General features: G+C 46.1%; 1 protein-coding gene across 1 annotated transcript in view; it reads left to right on the top strand.

The window, feature by feature from the left end:
• The window catches only part of LOC135507601 (vascular endothelial growth factor C-like), a 59,490-nt gene that overhangs the window by 35,036 nt on the left and 4,124 nt on the right, over positions 1-20,330 (top strand). Inside the window, exons 4-6 of the mRNA XM_064927146.1 lie at positions 36-175; positions 15,462-15,574; positions 19,728-20,052. Of these exons, the coding sequence (XP_064783218.1) occupies positions 36-175; positions 15,462-15,574; positions 19,728-20,052 (578 nt within the window). The remainder of the gene's footprint in view (positions 1-35; positions 176-15,461; positions 15,575-19,727; positions 20,053-20,330) is intronic.

Genomic DNA, 20,330 nt, shown 5'->3' with positions numbered 1-20,330 from the left:
TTACTTGACTCATTTTCTTTCTCTGTTTCTCCTAGCTGTTTGAAATCACAGTTTCCAGCAGTACAAATAACAACCTAGTGACTATCAGCTTTGCCAACCACACCGTGTGCAATTGTCTGTCCAAACTGGATGCCTACAGACAAGTACACTCCATCATACGACGATCTCTACCAGAGTAAGTGTTCCTTTTCTTAATCCAGTCCTCTAACTTAGCTATGTTGATCTGCTCCTACCCCTGTAGGAGTTAGGGGTAATAGTAATAGTTAAGTTAGCTATGTTGATCTGCTCCTACTCCTGTAGGAGTTAGGGGTCGTAGTAATAGTTAAGTTAGCTATGTTGATCTGCTCCTACCCCTGTAGGAGTTAGGGGTCGTAGTAATAGTTAAGTTAGCTATGTTGATCTGCTCCTACTCCTGTAGGAGTTAGGGGTCGTAGTAATAGTTAAGTTAGCTATGTTGATCTGCTCCTACTCCTGTAGGAGTTAGGGGTCGTAGTAATAGTTAAGTTAGCTATGTTGATCTGCTCCTACCCCTGTAGGAGTTAGGGGTCGTAGTAATAGTTAAGTTAGCTATGTTGATCTGCTCCTACCCCTGTAAGAGTTAGGGGTCGTAGTAATAGTTAAGTTAGCTATGTTGATCTGCTCCTACTCCTGTAGGAGTTAGGGGTCGTAGTAATAGTTAAGTTAGCTATGTTGATCTGCTCCTACCCCTGTAGGAGTTAGGGGTAGTAGTAATAGTTAAGTTAGCTATGTTGATCTGCTCCTACCCCTGTAGGAGTTAGGGGTAGTAGTAATAGTTAAGTTAGCTATGTTGATCTGCTCGTAAAGTATCTTCTCTGCATTATATAGGCCTATTCTAGAGCCTTTTTCTGGATTCTTAATCCAGTCTACCCATTGTGTTTTCAGATCCAGTACATTGGATCCGTTGAATTAACTGCTAAAAGCATTCTAACAGATATCTGTCACAGGGACTTTTCCAAATGCCCAGAAAGTGAGAAGGAAGCATTGTCCACCACAGGACAGGAAATACACCTCAAGAACAGTTTGCAAGATGTTGCGGATGTATTTAAGCCTGCAAAGAGCTTGTTCTCGCACCAAGAAACTTAGGATAGCGTCTCTGCTGTCAGCATGCTAACCAAAAGTCCCCAGTTCCAACAAACTCGCTCAGTTTTTCCAGTCAGTTCCTGGATTCTGGTTCTCTTTATTGGGAGTATATGTGGCGAAAGGGTTGTGTGTGTTTTGAATACAGTGGGAGGTTGCCTTATGTTGTACAGCAACAGTATTTTCCCTTGAACGGATATAGAGGTTCATATTGGCCAATTTAATGTGGACACCTATTGTTCCTGTGCTGTGAAGGCTTCCTGTCAGTGTGTTGATATAAGAGGTGCTACTACAGGAAATCCCAGCAGTGAACCTTGATTAACTTTCCATCTCGGCAGGGCAGTGCACTGTGGAGCATTATGGACTGAGTCCATAGTCACTACGTGTAGTGAGGACAGTTTCTGTCACCAGCGTTAGTGTCATTTCCTCCATCATACACACACCTGTGTAGCACCCACTTGGGTGATGTAAAGATGAAATGTTGCTACTCCTGCAGTAAATGTCCAGAAGCATAACTTAACCTGCCTCAACTTATGAAAACTGCAGTATATCGTGAGCAAGAGGTTACACGGGAGATGTATCTACAGACAGCCTCTCGTCTTGTCAGAGGAGCAGAGGAGTGTAGACTTGGCCCTAGACCCGAACACCTAGACCGGCCCCCAGTCTCACGCCCCCACATGTACTGTACATTAAGCTGTGTTTGCATACAGTAGTTTTCTGGGAGCGGTAGGAGAGTTAGCTGGGGTGTTAACTGTTTCGCCTAACCAGAACATGTCAGGGGACAATATTGTTTCCAGAGCCTCCACCAGACTTAGAGCAGTCGTTCTTCTACAGTAGGGTACATGTATCTAGAGGTTTACCATCAAGCAGTAGCAATTGCAGTGGTAGTAGCAGTAGCAATAGTAGTAGCACTAGCAGTAGCAATAGTAGAAGCAGTAGCAGTAACAGTAGCAGTAGTACTAGTAGTATCAGTAGTAATAGCAGTAGTTGTAGCAGCAGTAGTAGCAGTAGTAGAAGCAGTAGCAGTAGTAGAAGCAATAGCAGTAGTAGAAGCAGTAGCAGTAGAAGTAGCAGCAGTTGTAGTAGTAGCATTAGTAGTAGCAATAGTACTAGCAGTAGCAGTAGCACTAGTACTATCAGTAGTAATAGCAGTAGCAGTAGTTGTAGTAGTAGCAGTAGTAGCAGTAGTAATAGCAGTAGCAGTAGTAGTAGCAGTAACACTAGCAGTAGCACTAGTAGTAGAAGTAGCAGTAGTACTAGTAGCAGCAGTAACACTAACAGTAGCAGTAGCAGTGGTGATATAAGGAGCAGCATGGTGGGGATGGCCTGTCAACACCCCATGGAGAGGAAAGCAAGACCAGGGAACAAGGCAAGCAAACAGGCTTAAGAGCAACACTCCATAAACACTTAGAATTTACTATAGACAATGAGCTCATAGGTAAAACCTCAGGCCCTATTTATAACTCTGGAGCCTAAGGATTAATCAACAAGGGCCCAGAGTTTGACCTGCTTCAGTTCACGTGTTCAGGAAAAAGTCCTCGCCCCAAAATTGAATGGCTAATTTCAAACCGAAATAAGAAACGCTACGCCAACTGACGTGTTCACTGGCCTTGTCATGTCATGTACTGTCAATTCATAGTCTCTAAGATGGCGCCGGAGGAGATGGCTGCCGTTTTACGGTCTCCTAACTATTTGTGCTATTATGTTTTTTTTTTCGCGATATTTGTTAATTATTTTGTACATAATGTTTCTGCCACAGTATCTTACGGCAGAAAAGAGCTTCTGGATATCAGGACAGCGATCACTCACCTCAGATTAGACAAAGATTTTTTCAACAACAAGAAGGACTTACACGATATCCTCCAAACACCCCACAGTGTAGACATCCCATTTATTCGCAAAAGGAAGCGACTCAGAGGACGAAGAGCCGGATGCCTCGTCCGGACCCGCAGAAGGCGAGTAGGAAAGCTGCCATTACCGTCAATATTACTCACCAACGTGCAATCATTGGACAATAAACTAGATGAGGTACGATCACGAATATCCTACCAACGGGACATCAAAAACTGTAATATCCTATGTTTCACGGAATCGTGGCTGAATGACGACATGGATATTCAGCTAGCGGGATATATGCTGCACCGGCAGGACAGAACAGCACACTCCGGTAAGATGAGGGAGGGCGGGCTGTGCATATTTGTAAACAACAGCTGGTGCACGAAATCTAAGGAAGTCTCTACATTTTGCTCGCATGAAGTAGAGTATTTTGTGATGAATTGCAGGCCACACTACTTGCCTAGAGAGTTCTCAGCTATACTTTTCATGGCTATTTATTTCCCACCACAAAGAGCTACGGGCAATAACACCTCACTCAGTCAGCTGTATAAGGAAATAAGCAAACAGGAAACCGCTCACCCAGAGGCGGCGCTCCTAGTGGCCGGAGACTTTAATGCAGGGAAACTTAAATCAGTTCTACCAAATCTCTACCAACATGTTAAATGTGCAACCAGAGGGGAAAAAACATGTAGATCACCTGTACTCCACACACAGAGATGTGTACAAAGCTGTCCCTCTTCCTCCATTTGGTAAATCCGACCACAACTCTATCCTCCTGATTCCCGCTTACAAGCTAAAATTAAAGCAGGAGGCACCAGTGACTCAGTCTATAAAAAAGTGGTCAGATGAAGCAGATGCTAAACTTCAGGACTGTTTTGCTATCACAGACTGGAACATGTTCTGGGTTTCTTCCGATGACATTGAGGAATACACCACATCAGTCACTGGCTTTATCAATAAGTGCATTGAGGATGTCATCCCCACAGTGACTGTATGTACATACCCCATCCAGAAGCCATGGATTACAGGCAACATTGCAACTGAATCCTGGACTTCCTGACGGGCCGCCACCAGGTGGTGAAGGTAGGTAGCAACATCTGCCACATTGATCCTCAACACTGGAGCTCCCCAAGGGTGCGTGCTCAGTCCCCTCCTGTACTCCCTGTTCACCCATGACTGCATGGCCAGGCATGACTCCAACACCTTCATTAAATTTGCAGATGATACAACGGTGGTAGGCCTGATCACCGACAACAACGAGACAGCCTATAGGGAGGAGGTCAGAGACTTGGCCGTGTGGTGCCAGAATAACAACCTATCCCTCAACGTAACCAAGACTAAGGAGATGATTGTGGACTACAGGAAAAGGAGCACCGAGCACGCCCACATTCTCATCGACGGGGCTGTAGTGGAGCAGGTTGAGAGCTTCAAGTTGCTTGGTGTCCACATCAGCAACAAACTAGAATGGTCCAAACACACCAAGACATGAAGCCTATTCCCCCTCAGGAAACTAAAAAGATTTGGCATGGGTCCTGAGATACCTCAAAAGGTTCTACAGCTGCAACATCGAGAGCATCCTGACCGGTTGCATCACTGCCTGGTATGGCAATTGCTCGGCCTCCGACCGCAAGGCACTTCAGAGGGTAGTGCGTACGGCCCAGTACATCACTCCGGCAAAGCTGCCAGCCATCCAGGACCTCTACACTAGGCGGTGCCAGAGGAAGGCCCTAAAAATTGTCAAAGACCCCACCCACCCCAGTCATAGACTGTTCTCTCTACTACAGCATTGCAAGCGATACCGGAGTGCCAAGTCTAGGACAAAAAGGCTTCTCAACTGTTTTAACCCGCAAGCCATAAGACTCCTGAACAGGTAACAAAATGGTTACCTGGACTATTTGTATTGAGTCCCCCCCCAACCCCTCTTTTACGCTGCTGCTACTCTCTGTTTATCTTATATCCATAGTCACTTTAACTATACGTTCATGTACATAATACCTCAATTGGCCCGACCAACCAGTGCTCCCGCACATGGCTAACCGGACTATCTGCATTGTGTCCCACCACCCGCCAACCCCTCTTTTTATGCTTCTGCTACTCTCTGCTCATCATATATGCACAGTCACTTTAACCATACCTACATGTACATACTACCTCAATAAGCCTGACTAACCGGTGTCTGTATATAGCCTTGCTACTCTTATTTCTTTACTTACACACACACACACACACACACACACACACACACACACACACACACACACACACACACACACACACACACACACACACACACACACACACACACACACACACACACACACGCACACACACACACACAATGTGACACAATGTTTAGAACAATAGTAAGTCTCTGCATGTATGAGTCTCTGTAAGTCTCATAAATGCTCTTAGTATACTAACAAGGGATCTTGCTCTCTATTTCTGCTCAGCATTGCTCTGTTTCAGTGCGACTAGTGTAAATGTTTATTGCCCTTGTGTCAAACCCACAGACTGAAGGATTAGCCTTTCGCCCGTTCTTGACATGTGCCGGCAAGCCGAGAAATGACTCATTCCCCAAGGTGAAAAACTCTCCTCTAGCAATGCAATGGCAATTGGAACACCATTGATCTGTAAGCCCTAATGTTCTCCATGTCCTAAAGCTGTGGTGTTGTTGTGACCGACCAGGGAGGACAGTATTGCCAAGAGAGAGCTGCAGATCGATCCCAGATGAGAGGCCTGCTTCAGTCAGATCCAGGGCTGCGTTCCAAATGGTACCCTGTTCCTTTTATAGTGCTCTATTTTTGACCAGGGCCCATAGGGAATAGGGCGCAATTTGGGATGGAGACCAGAGGTCCAGGTCATGACTACCTGGCTCAAAGATCTATGGCAGGATATGAGCCATGCTACAAGGCTGTTTTGCACAAGCCGTGTCATAGGGGCCAATCAATAGGATAGGTTGAAGCACAATGAATTACAATGTAGGTGACTGAGTGTTTTTGGTACGGAAAAGTTTATTCATGGTATAATGCTTGAGTTCGGTAGTAACGTTTAACGATGTGTGGTTAATGGATAGAATCTTACCTGACGTGATTGAAATGCCTGGTCCTCTTTATGGCGTTGCCGTAAATGAGAATGTGTTGTCAGTCAATTTACCTGGTAAAATAAAGATTAAGTCAAATTAAATAAATATGTTAGAGGCTGAGAGTCCATGTTCAGGATGTCTATGACGTTATGACTTATCTGGCTGTGACATCACCACATATCAAATGATGGAATAAAGGTCTTATTTCAGAGGGAATGAAGTTGACAAATGATCAGCGTTCGTCCCCTTAGACCCCGAGTTGGTCCTGGAGTTGTCAGAACCTTCCAGAGAGAGTCAGCAGACCTGTTTATTATTATGTGATATTTTACAACAGCATTTTTCTGCCTGCTCCTCTGTCAGAGTGATTTTCAATAGCAGGAAAACGCATCATCCCTCGGCGAGTGAGCTGCTCTCTCTCTCATACATCGCCAGGCTTCGCTCAGCTCCTCGTGTAAGAAAAAGCAGATGTGTTCCTACGGCGAGCAGAACTTTGTTCTGCTAGGATGCATCCCAAATTGCACCCTTTTCCCTTTATAGTGCACTACTTTCGGTCAGGGCCCATTTGGCTCCAAACAAAAGTAGTGCACTATATAGGGAATAGGGTGCCATTTGGGACACAACCCTTGTGTTTTTCTTCTTTGCCTTGACACTAAGGGGTGTCTCTTTCCACCATTCCTTTCTGCCTGTAGCTCCAGTGGGGGTATGGTTACATAGCAGCAACAGTTTATGTTCTGATTGCGGACACAGAGGAATTACAACTGTATACAACATCTAAAAGTGACCTAATGGAGTCTAGTCTAGACCAATCCATCCCCAGAATGATTCCCGGATTACAGAAATAGGACCGAATTAAGCTGTGAGGGCTAATAATAATTTATCAGTTTGGGCTGCGGATTCAGCTAGCTGCTAAAGACTGAAACAAACCCGTGGGTCCAGTAGTAGAGCTCTCATCTTTCTCTGGTCTATTTCTCTGCGGTTCTTTTCCATGGACCTTTAATATAATAATTTTACAACTTAACTGTTGTGAATGCGCAGGACACACAGACCAGTACAAGCACAGGTCTCTCAACATGTGTAAGGATCTCACCTATTGATATCAGTAGAAAAATCACGAGGAGATGCTACGGAATGGTCGTCTAATACATGTTGGCCAGTTCTGCCAGTTCTGTCATCATATAAATAGACACGTATGGAGAATGCTGTTGTCTAAATGGCAACATCTCCTGATCATATAGTCTGTAGGCTGCCAGCGTTAACACAACGTGGTCTAATGTTACTTATCAAGACCCAGGGCTAAGAAGTGCCAAAGAAGGAGCTCTCTGCCCTCAAACATACTGGACACAATAAACCATTAGAGAGATGAGCTACTCTTCAGAGTGAAGAGAAATGCTTTCAACTTGAGAGTGTAATTCCTCAAATGTCAAATATTAGAGTGTGTTGTTCTGATCTGTTGAGGTGGGAGGACGGGTAATAACTATGACAAGTTGGCTAAGAGTTTCACGCTCGCTTGCTTGTTCTTTGGGGTGGAGGTTTTGTGAGTTACTCACAGGCGTAATGAAAATCAAATCTCTCTCTGGGATACCGCAGGGCAAACAGTTAGCCGTTACCCGAGCGAGAGGAGCGAGGAGGAGCTCAAAGGGCACCCCAGCCGTTACCTAAGATGACGTTGATCGTGGCGTGCGGCTGTCAGTCAGGGGGGAAAAACCTCAGTGCCAGTAAAACGCTTGATGTCAAGAGACGCAACACAGATGTGCTGCCGAAGCGTCGTTTCTCCAATTTTAAAATATACATATCTTTGCTTGAGCTTGTAGAGTATGTGCGGGTAAAATGTTGAGTGAGTCTCGTCTTCCTGCTCCGAAAGATTACATTTTTTTTGTTGCAACAGATGCGTAGCTAGTTTTACAGATGAACATTTAATGGGGGACCTATTCAAGAAGAGGACGTTTGGCATATGGAATGCTGACGTGCGTACTCTGTAGACCTGTGCCATAAATTGGAGCAGGAAATGACATTACAGCAGGTACCGCCAAGACTGCAGAGCTATAAAATATAACATTATGTACAGTGATGCTCTATATCACCAGATCAATTTAACATAAGAAAAGCTACTAAATCAGGTGGATGGCCCCCTAACGCAGTCTACCTTCTATTGTATGCACACAGTTATTTTTCATTTCAATCCATCACATTCCAGAGGAGGCCCTGTACATACCAATCTATTCCTCATAGGAAATATAGACAGTAGTTATTTTGCTATATGGATGAAAACAACACATACCAAGAGAGGCCTTCACATACCATATGCAAATCCTATCCTGATGTGAATAATAACACAGTAGTTGTACTTTGTTAATCAAATCACATGCAGCAAAGTTTCCCGGCTGAAGTAGAACTGACATGTTCCTGGGATTACCCCAACCTATGTATTATCTAGGGGGGGCGACACCTTGGCTGTCGAAACGGACACGACTGTTGTGTGTTACGAAAGGTGCACAGTGCACATGTTGTTAATCCGATTACGTGGCTTCCTACGAAGGAGGAGGGTGATTTTCGTTCTTTTTCCAGCCCTTCGGAATGTGTTGTCTGCTTAAGCCACTGTGTGTATGGTAATTGAAAGCACATTGACAATCCCTCAAACGTGTAGAACTGCCACTGAGCCGTTTCATGGCAGCTTTTATTTCAAATAAATAGTCGAAAGGGTATGTTTTTGTTTTCCATAGATAATCAAGCCAAAATGTTAATTAAGCCAACATCTGTTTGCATTGTGGCCTTTGAAACGAATGCTTTGTGATTTCAAGACAGTTGATTTTTTCTGACGTTCTCTAACCACTAACTGTAATTTGTTATCAGGTCGACTCAGCTCACTCTTCACTTTCAATCAGGGGCACAACTTTCACTGGGGACGGGGGAGACATGTTCTGAAATTGCATTTTTGTCCCCCACAGTTTTATCATTGGAATGTGATACAGAACGAGGCAACATTGTGCTTTAGGACCATGTGGATGCCTCCGAGCGGTCGGGTAGGCTGTTTGGAGTGTTTATCCGACTGGATACATTTTTAAAATTAATTATGTCCCCTCCACTTCTTAAACGAAAGTAGCACCCCTGCTTTCAAGCATATGGATGCCTACTGTGATTAGCACACCAATTGTGGAATGTCTCAGATATGTTTTCGGAGGCTCAGAGGTTCTGACCTCAAAGAGGCCTGACTAATTTTGTTGTTGCCGGGATTTCCATAATAAAAGTGCCTGCCCGTCCCCCCTTACTCACCCCAACACCCTCCAATGACAGAATGTTGTACCAGGGTCATATATCAGGCAGGACCTCCATTTGAAGACAGGATGATCTTAGACCTGAGGAGAAGAAGGCAGAGAGAAAGGAAGAGGTGAGAGGGCACGGATGTAGAGATGGGGGAGGTGAAGGAGGCTTCATGCCTCCCTACCTGAGTCCCAGGCCTCCCTGAACGTCTGTGTCTGGTAAACCTCTGCGTCTCACCCCCTCACCCCTCTCACCCCATCACCCCCCGACAAAGGGGGCTCAATCAATCGCAGAGAGGGGGTAACCTTAACTGTTACATCCGTCCACTTTCTCAGTGGGGCTCGGTGCAAAGGTGAGGGGGTGCTCCTCGGGGCATGGATTGGAAGCGTGGAGAGGGGCATGGGTCTGGGTCCTCCTGTCCTTTATAGTGGATAGTCAGTCTGAGGCTGAACCCCTGCACCCCTGCCTGCTGGGGCTGATATTGGGGTGATATATTAGAGATCAGGTCTGATATTGGGGTGATATATTAGAGATCAGGTCTGATATTGGGGTGATATATTAGAGATCAGGTCTGATATTGGGGTGATATTGGGAGTGGTCGTTCATGGAGCTGCCTGCCATGACTGGACCATTTAAATCAAACTGCCAGAGCAGACGGGGAGACTGAGGGGGAAACGGATATAGAGACTGAGTGGAAAACGGATGTAGAGACTGAGGGGGAGACGGATGTAGAGACTGAGGGGGAAACGGATGTAGAGACAGAGGGGGAAACGGATGTAGAGACAGAGGGGGAAACGGATGTAGAGACAGAGGGGGAAACGGATGTAGAGACAGAGGGGGAAACGGATGTAGAGACAGAGGGGGAAATGGATGTAGAGACAGAGGGGGAAACGGATGGAGAGACAGAGGGGGAAACGGATCTAGAGACTGAGGGGGAGACGGAGGGGGAAACGGATGTAGAGACTGAGGGGGAGACTGAGGGGGAAACGGATGTAGAGATGGAGGGGGAAACGGAGGTTTAGATGGAGGGGGAGACGGATGTAGAGACTGAGGGGGAAACGGATGTAGAGACTGAGGGGGAAACGGATGTAGAGACTGAGGGGGAAACGGATGTAGAGACTGAGGGGGAAACGGATGTAGAGACTGAGGGGGAGACGGATGTAGAGACTGAGGGGGAGACGGAGGGGGAAACGGATGTAGAGACTGAGGGGGAAACGGATGTAGAGACTGAGGGGGAAATGGATGTAGAGACTGAGGGGGAGACGGATGTAGAGACTGAGGGGGAAACGGATGTAGAGACTGAGGGGGAAACGGATGTAGAGACAGAGGGGGAAACGGATGTAGAGACTGAGGGGGAGACGGATGTAGAGACTGAGGGGGAGACGGATGTAGAGACTGAGGGGGAAACGGATGTAGAGACTGAGGGGGAAACGGATGTAGAGACAGAGGGGGAAACGGATGTAGAGACTGAGGGGGAGACGGATGTAGAGACTGAGGGGGAGACGGATGTAGAGACTGAGGGGGAAACGGATGTAAAGACAGAGGGGGAGACGGATGTAGAGACTGAGGGGGAGACGGATGTAGAGACTGAGGGGGAAACGGATGTAGAGACTGAGGGGGAAACGGATGTAGAAACAGAGGGGGAGACGGATGTAGAGACTGAGGGGGAAACGGATGTAGAGATGGAGGGGGAAACGGATGTAGAGACAGAGGGGGAAACGGATGTAGAGACAGAGGGGGAAACGGATGTAGAGACAGAGGGGGAAACGGATGTAGAGACAGAGGGGGAAACGGATGTAGAGACAGAGGGGAAACGGATGTAGAGACAGAGGGGGAAACGGATGTAGAGACGGAGGGGAAACGGATGCAGAGACGGAGGGGAAACGGATGTAGAGACAGAGGGGGAAACGGATGGAGAGACAGAGGGGGAAACGGATGGAGAGACAGAGCGGGAAACGGATGTAGAGACTGAGGGGGAGAAGGAGGGGGAAACAGATGTAGAGACTGAGGGGGAAACGGAGGTTGAGATGGAGGGGGAGACGGATGTAGAGACAGAGGGGGAAACGGATGTAGAGACCGAGGGGGAGACGGATGTGGAGACTGAGGGGGAAACGGATGTAGAGACTGAGGGGGAGACTGAGGGGGAAACAGATGTAGACACTGAGGGGGAAATGGATGTAGAGACAGAGGGGGAAACGGATGTAGAGACTGAGGGGGAGACGGATGTAGAGACTGAGGGGGAAACGGATGTAGAGACAGAGGGGGAAACGGATGTAGAAACTGAGGGGGAGACGGATATAGAGACTGAGGGGGAAACGGATGTAAAGACAGAGGGGGAAACGGATGTAGAGACTGAGGGGGAGACGGATGTAGAGACAGGGGGAAACGGATGTAGAGACAGAGGGGGAAACGGATGTAGAGACTGAGGGGGAAACGGATGTAGAGACAGAGGGGGAGACGGATGTAGAGACTGAGGGGGAAACGGATGTAGAGACTGAGGGGGAAACGGATGTAGAGACAGAGGGGGAAACAGATGTAGAGACTGAGGGGGAAACGGATGTAGAGACAGAGGGGGAAACGGATGTAGAGACAGAGGGGGAAACGGATGTAGAGACAGAGGGGGAAACGGATGTAGAGACAGAGGGGAAACGGATGTAGAGACAGAGGGGGAAACGGATGTAGAGACAGAGGGGAAACGGATGTAGAGATGGAGGGGGAAACGGATGTAGAGACAGAGGGGGAAACGGATGGAGAGACAGAGGGGGAAACGGATGGAGAGACAGAGGGGGAAACGGATGTAGAGACTGAGGGGGAGACGGAGGGGGAAACAGATGTAGAGACTGAGGGGGAAACGGATGTAGAGACAGAGGGGGAAACGGATGTAGAGACAGAGGGGGAAACGGATGTAGAGACAGAGGGGGAAACGGATGTAGAGACAGAGGGGGAAACGGATGTAGAGACGGAGGGGGAAACGGATGTAGAGATGGAGGGGGAAACGGATGTAGAGACAGAGTGGGAAACGGATGGAGAGACAGAGGGGGAAACGGATGGAGAGACAGAGGGGGAAACGGATGTAGAGACAGAGGGGGAAACGGATGTAGAGACTGAGGGGGAAACGGATGTAGAGACAGAGGGGAAACGGATGTAGAGACAGAGGGGAAACGGATGTAGAGACAGAGGGGGAAACGGATGTAGAGACAGAGGGGGAAACGGATGTAGAGACGGAGGGGGAAACGGATGTAGAGATGGAGGGGGAAACGGATGTAGAGACAGAGTGGGAAACGGATGGAGAGACAGAGGGGGAAACGGATGGAGAGACAGAGGGGGAAACGGATGTAGAGACTGAGGGGGAGACGGAGGGGGAAACAGATGTAGAGACTGAGGGGGAAACGGAGGTTGAGATGGAGGGGGAGACGGATGTAGAGACAGAGGGGGAAACGGATGTAGAGACTGAGGGGGAGACGGATGTGGAGACTGAGGGGGAAACGGATGTAGAGACTGAGGGGGAGACAGAGGGGGAAACGGATGTAGAGACAGAGGGGGAAACAAAGGTTGAGATGGAGGGGAAATGGAGGTTGAGATGGAGGGGGAGGGGGATGTAGAGACTGAGGGGGAAACGGATGTAGAGACTGAGGGGGAGACGGATGTAGAGACAGAGGGGGAGACGGAGGTTGAGATGGAGGGGAGAGTCATAAATCACTGCCAGAGAAGGGTAAGACCTGCTTTTTCACTACCATGAGGAAACCAACGGTCTACGTTATCAAGAAAAAAAAATGTTTAAGCTCCCCTGTCAATCCGTTAGTTTGCTTCTCGCAGAGCTCGTGTATGTTTGGCATTTCCTCATTACTTAACCAGAGGCCCATTTTTTAACAGTGGGTTTGCCCTTACGGATGCCTTTTCAACTGCACTGACCAGCTGAATGCACTGTGACACTTTACACAGTTGTACTGAATGTCGAATGAAGCCTTAGACCTGCATGCACTCACAGTACAGTGGCTAGTTACACAAGTGTGCGTTGAACACAGCCTTATCAAACTGTTTAGGAATGTTCCGTGCTGGGGGTAGTAGAGTTTGTTAGCATTTTTGCACCTAAACACATGAAGCTTCGAGTGTGAGTTCCAGGAGCTACAGCGGAAGCCTCAGCTCTAGCACAGCACCTACCCTGGTGTGTAGCACCATGGAAAGTCAACACAGTAATTCATTTCATACACTTGTTTTCTTTACCATAAACACCCACCTGCTCCATTCATATTCTCCCCCCTCTTGAAAGGAATACAACAGCGAACCTCCATAGAGGCGCTAAGTGCTATTTGTTGGCTCTCTCTTCAGAGGCAGAATGGAGCTAGTGAGGTTCTCTTTTCAGTGCATTTTCCTTAGTGGTGATAAACTCAGCCTGGCAGGAACTACTGACTAGAGTATACAGGTTATGTAATATCTCTGGTTCTGCTGAAATGCAGTTTATTGTCTTAGGAGGTAGGGTTGCTTTCTTTCAGGGGGTTAATTGAAAGAAGAAACTGCCGTGTGTTTACAAAGAACCTGATAAGTTGGACTATACTGAAGTATTTCACTGAGTTACAATTCCTAAAAGGAAATCAATCAATTGAAATAAATGCATTAGGCCGTAATCTATGGATTTCACATGACTAGGCAGGGGTGCAGCCATGGATGGGCCTGGCAGGGCATAGGCCCACCCACTGGGGAGCCAGGCCCAGCCAATCAGAATGAGTTTTTCCCCGCAAAAGGGCTGTAAAAACAGACAGAAATACTCCTCAGTATGTTCAGTGTAAATACCAATTCACTTCAATACATTTTAATTGGATTTATTGCCATTTTACTTTTGTGTCAAATCTCTTGCAATTCTACTGCTGTTACATTCACGTGGATCAGATGTTGCTTAACAACAGTCCTTCTCCATGTGAAGTTTATATGGAGTTGACGTCTTTTAAATGCACTCCACTACATCTTTGATGTTACACACATTTGAACTCCACCATGCTGAGAGCTATCCCTTTTCTTTCACAGCAGTTAAAACAGCCAGAATCAAGTTCAGCTCGGGATGCGGCCGTGCTTCCACTGGCCAGCGGTTGCACTGTAGCACGAGCCGCGCGTTTGTCTCGGAGCAAAAAGACAGATGGATGGAGCATGACACTGGCTCGGATAAAGTCCGTGTGGGTCGGTTGGCAGTATGTGATTTCAACTGGATTCTCAGCAGTGGTCTAGCCTAATGTGTAACAGTATGAGAAAAAGCAGAGCAGTGAGCTCCAAAATGGATGATATCAAAAATGTAAAAAACTAAATAGACCCATATTGGTCTGGCAAGTGTCAGATGTGCTTGTGAAATACGCTGTCCACGATGGGCAGTCATTTGTCTAATGTGTTTTGTCAATGGAAAGTGTGTGAGTAGGATATTATTGTGGAGGTTGTGAAGACAGAGACGATGATGATCGCTGAACTCTGAGAGAGAGAGAGAGAGAGAGAGAGAGAGAGAGAGAGAGAGAGAGAGAGAGAGATGATCATCCCCATTGACAGATCCAGTGGCGAAAGAAGTGCCACGTTCTGAAGTATGACTTCTGTCTGGGAACTATGCAGTCATTCACAATCAAAGGGTTCTATTCTAGGACGTGGAACGGAAAGGAAGCACAAGAGATGAATACAGCTCTAAGCTAAAGTGAAGGGTCTTACCAATGTTAACCAATATTTACTAGACGACCAAATATATTCTTCTGACTTTTTTTCATTGCTGTCCATTGATGTCTTCCCAAGAGTCCTCTCTCTTTGATGGTTGTTTGTCTAAACTCAATCAGCATCCCTCTTATCTTTAAGGGGACAGAAATGTTTCATGTCATCAGAGCCAATTGGCTTATTCATTCTCACTCTGCGATTAGATTGGGCTGCTAACCCAACTTTGATGTGCTGGGTGGGAGTTGTCAAAATATATCTTAAAATAGCCAGTCCAGCCCTGTCACATTTCATCCAACAACCAAAACAACATCAAATGTTACATAGCTTTGTGGTTAATGAATGTCGATGAAGTGAGGAATTTCCTTTCCAGCTACTGCCACCCAAATGGCACCCTATTCCCTATACAGTGCACTACTTTTGACCAGGGCCCATATGGGTCTGGTCAGCAGCCTCTGTCTGTCGGTTTTCTCATCTTCTAATGCTAATAACTGTTTTCCCCTTCCAGATGTCTGGTAGCCAATAAAACCTGCCCAAAGAACCACAGCTGGAGCAACCGCTTGTGCAGATGTATGGCGGTGCAACGCGACACCCCTCCCCCGCCCCAGACACAACACTATGGTGAGTATGCCCTCGTACCGCTTATTAGACTGAATTAGCTATCGCTTATTAGACTGAATTACATCTTATTAGACTGAATTACATCTTATTAGACTGAATTACATCTTATTAGACTGATTTACCACTTATTAGACTGAATTACCCCTTATTAGACTGAATTACAGTCTATTAGACTGAATTACAGTCTATTAGACTGAATTACCCCTTAGACTGAATTAGCTATCGCTTATTAGTCTGAATTACATCTTATTAGACTGAATTACATCTTATTAGACTGATTTACCACTTATTAGACTGAATTACCCCTTATTAGACTGAATTACCACTTATTAGACTGAATTAGCATTGATTAGCTTGAATTACCATTTATTTGTCTGAATTACCACTTAATGTGGTGAATTATGTTTCTCTTTGAGTTCAATATTAGTAAGATAGGTTTATGCTGTTCTGAGGGTGTCCTAGTTGTGGTGTGGATTGAAATGTGGAGTCAAGAGAATGTGTTGAGCACGATTAATGGCGTTTTGATGGCAAGACTGTGACAGAGTGAAGCAATATGCTAGAGTATAATACATTTTTAAAAACAGACACAGAGAAGGACAATGTGCTCTTGGTTTTTTACAACAGCCCTCAAAATCCTCACAGAAACACAGACCAGCACTTGAGTCACTTCAACAGCTCACCAACAAGAGAACAACTCATTCCACTCCACGCGAGAACGTACCCGTGATCCCCATACACTATTTACAACCGAGTCCACTTTCTTTCTAAGACAGATGTTGAAATCTTCTATGGCATATCATATCTCGGTGAGTTGTCACTATGAAAACACAACATGGCAGTTGTTTTTCAGCAGATGTGGAGAGAGTAGAGAGAACTCTGAGTGAACAAACGAGAGACAGAAGAATTCAGAAAGAATCCCAGAGCTCTGGATTCCAATGGGTTCGTCCCAAATGCAACCCTATTCCCTTTATAGTGCACTACTTTTGACCAGGACCTATAGTGGACTATGTAGGGAATAGGGTGCCCTTTGGAACAAATCCCATGCCTCACTCCACTCTACCCCAGCCACACAATGTTTATGAAGCACTGAAAGCAGGAAGCCAATCACTCTGTTGTCTCATGAAAGTTAATCTCTCTTAACAGACTTGGCTTGAAAGTTTACTCACTCATGTTGAAAAGCATCTGGGTGAATTGGGGACATCGAGCCATCAACATTTGGTTTAATGGGGATCACCCCTTTTCATCGGCTGATATTGACTTCATGATCGAAGCATATCTTTCTCATGCAGTTACCAGATTGAAGAAGATGTTGGTCATCTGTAGGTTTATTGTCCAGTCATCCGATGACATTTACTGGCTGACAATTCATTGAATTTCTCATTGATTATCATTCAACCCCATTGCCATGTTCTACAATTTGATGGAACCCAAAGAAACATTTAGCTAGGCTTAGATCTTCCACATTACAGACTAATAATTCAACGAGAGGACTCGATAGCAATAGCCATATGAGAGCAGCAGAGCTGATTTGGGTTTCCTCTTCACACTAACCAGCTTTGACAGGCCCAATCAGAAGGTAGATCTAGAAGCTTAGAGATGCATGCTCTGCTCACAGGGACAGTATATCTCAAATGGCCACCCCATTCCCTAGATTGTGCACTACTTTTGACCAGAGCCCTATGGGCCCAGTTGAAAATAAGCACACTAAAGGGAATATAGGGTGCCATTTGGGATGCAACCATGGAATAGAATGTCTCCACTATGCTGTCAGAGGCTCCCCAGGTCAGTATGAAACACCAACTGAAGTCTTCAGAGGAACAGACACCAAAACTCTAGAGCTGGACTGTTATAGAGCCTGTGTAATGTACAGTTGGGGTCATTACTCCTCTAGGAGTTAGGACTTTGATTTAGGAAGACAGATACGTCATTGTGCCGTGGTTATGGTCCGTCCGGGTTTAACCATCATCTAGACCTGGGTTTTGTTTTTCATTGGTTCGACTGCATCAGGGTTGCCACTAATGACTAATAGAGGGCTCTCGCTCCTATTTCTCTGCGATCACATCCTCTTGCATAAAGTGAGAGAGAGAGAGAGAGAGCGTGAGAGAGGGAGAGAAAGAGCGAGAAGGGGAGAGAGAGAGACATTAGCGCGAGAGTGAGCGAGAGAAAGAAAGAAAGAGACGAGAAGAGAAGAGAAGAGAAGAGAGAGCGAGCGTGTGTGTTCGAGGTAATTAACGTAGCATTTTTTTCTACCACGTCTCGAGGTTTGTGGGGATCTCATAAGTCACATAAGTAATGGTAGTTATGGGTGACTCCCTCTGCAGCTAGATCCTTACTCCCTCCTGTCTCTCTCTCTCTTCAGATAAGCAGAACATTGGCTTATAATGATCTCTACACAAGACAGAGGAGCTGGAGATCCGTGAGAGACCTTTCTAGATCCATTAACTACAGTACACTACCTCCCTGACGATGACCAAAATCACAGAGACACCGTCGACACATCGTTAATTATGGTCGACGTCAGCGGGCACAGTGTCAATCTTCTGTGTAAAACTGTAAAAAAAAATAAAAAGTTGATTTGGATGCCACTGAAAATGCTGTGATTGTTTTCAGATTGCAAAGTTGTTGGACCGTTCCAAATCAAGCCAAACTTGATTTATGATTTACTGTAAATTCAACTCAATAACTGACAACTGACATTGATTCATGATAAACCAACATTATGCATATTCAAGCATACCATGAATTATGAATTGATAGTTTTTTCAAAGTGGAAATGTATTTTCTCTTTGTCTGAAGCACCACAACAGCCCCATATACAAGCAAACAGTCCATTAATGTGTTAGGGTTAGAAAACCTCACTGTGGTAAACATCTCCATGCGTTGCCATCGCAATCTGGGTCTGTTCATCAGCAAACACATAAACACAGTAACGACAGGAATTTAGATCCTGACTGCAGCCAAATCTCTCTCTCTCTCTCTCTCTCTCTCTCTCTCTCTCTGTCTCTCTCTCTCTCGGTCTCTCTGTCTGTCTCTCTCTCTCTCTCTCTCTGTCTGTCTCTCTCTCTCGTTTATTCGCCCGTGTTGTAAAGAAAACATCTGTTTGCTCCACTGGGGGGAAAAATATATTGTGAGGAATTTAGGACAGGAATCTATTCACTCTATCTCAAATAGTTTGCTGCTGTGATGTCAAACAACAACTCTAGCTAACTTTTGAGTCTGCAGGATATTGGTATATTCTTCTTATGTACAGATGTAGAATCTTAACTTGATCAGTTTCTCACAGCAAGAAAAGAATCATGCAGCAATCGCAAATATAGAGGTTGCTACATTTTTCAGCTCTGTCCACCAGAGCTGTTGCCAGAGAATTGAATGTTAATCTCTCTACCATTATCCACCTCCAATATCGTTTTAGAGAATTTAGCAGTACGTTCAACCGGGCCTCACAACCGCAGACCACATGTATGGTGTCGTGTGGGCTAGCGGTTTGCTCAACAGAGTGTCCCATGGTGGCGGTGGGGTTATGGTATGGACAGGCATAAGCTACGGACGATGAACTCAATTGCATTTTATCAATGGCAATTTGAATGCACAGAGATGCCGCAATGAGATCCTGTCATGCCATTCATTCACCGCCATCACCTCGTGTTTCAGCATGATCTGTACACAATTCCTGGAAGCTGAAAGTGTCCCAGTTCTTCCATGGCCTGACTACTCACCAGACATGTCACCCATTGAGCATGTTTGGGATGCTGTGGATTGACGTGTACAAGAGCGTGTTCCAGTTCCCGCCAATATCCAGCAACTTCTCACAGCCATTGAAGAGGAGTGGGACAACATTCCACAGGCCACAATCAACAGCCTGATCAACTCTATGTGAAGGATATGTGTCGCGCTGCACGAGGCAAATGGTGGTTACCAGTTACTGACTGGTTCTCTGATCCACGCCCCTACCTTTTTTTGGTCTGTGACCAACAGATGCATATCTGTATCCCCAGTCATGTGAAACCCATAGATGAGGACCTAATGAATTTATTTCAATTGACTAATTTCCTATGGACAGTAACTCAGTAAAATCTTTGAAATGGTTGCATGTTGCGTTTATATTTTTGTTCAGTATAATTCCAATCTAATCTCCTCCCCTGTATCTCTCTAGACTCGTTTGAAGCGGATGTCTGCGGGTCAGATAAGGAGTTGGACGAGGAGACGTGCCAGTGTGTTTGCAAGCGACAGCTCCGGGCCTCGGGCGCATGCGGACCCCACCGCTACCTGGATAAGAACACGTGCCAGTGTGTGTGTAAGACGCTCCCCTCGTCCTGTGGGCCGCACCAGCTTTTCAATAAAGACACGTGCCAGTGCTCCTGCGCCAGGACGTGCCCCAGGCACCAGCCACTCAACCGCACCAAGTGTGCCTGCGAGTGCAACGAGTCACCCAACAGGTGCTTCCTGAAAGGCAAAAGGTTCCACCAGGCCACCTGCAGGTAAATACAGCTTGATGATGATGATGATGATGATGATGGGGATGAAGGATGAGAAGGATTGTTGAAAAGGAGGAGGAGGACGACATGGAGAAAGGGAAAGAGTGGAGGACAGGGATAAGTCTGATGATGACATTCCAAATTGCTAGCGTGACAGCCTTTTCAGATCTTTTCAAACGCATATTTCCATCGCAGACCGTATACATTAGCGTAGTCATTGGTAATTCAGGCAGCCAGTCAAGACGAAGGACTGAAGGGGGGGATGAGAACCTCTCTCCATT

The sequence above is a fragment of the Oncorhynchus masou genome, chromosome 21 (assembly GCF_036934945.1).
Source record: "Oncorhynchus masou masou isolate Uvic2021 chromosome 21, UVic_Omas_1.1, whole genome shotgun sequence".
Lineage (NCBI taxonomy): Eukaryota > Metazoa > Chordata > Actinopteri > Salmoniformes > Salmonidae > Oncorhynchus > Oncorhynchus masou.
This window is presented reverse-complemented; position numbering and strand designations above follow the sequence as displayed.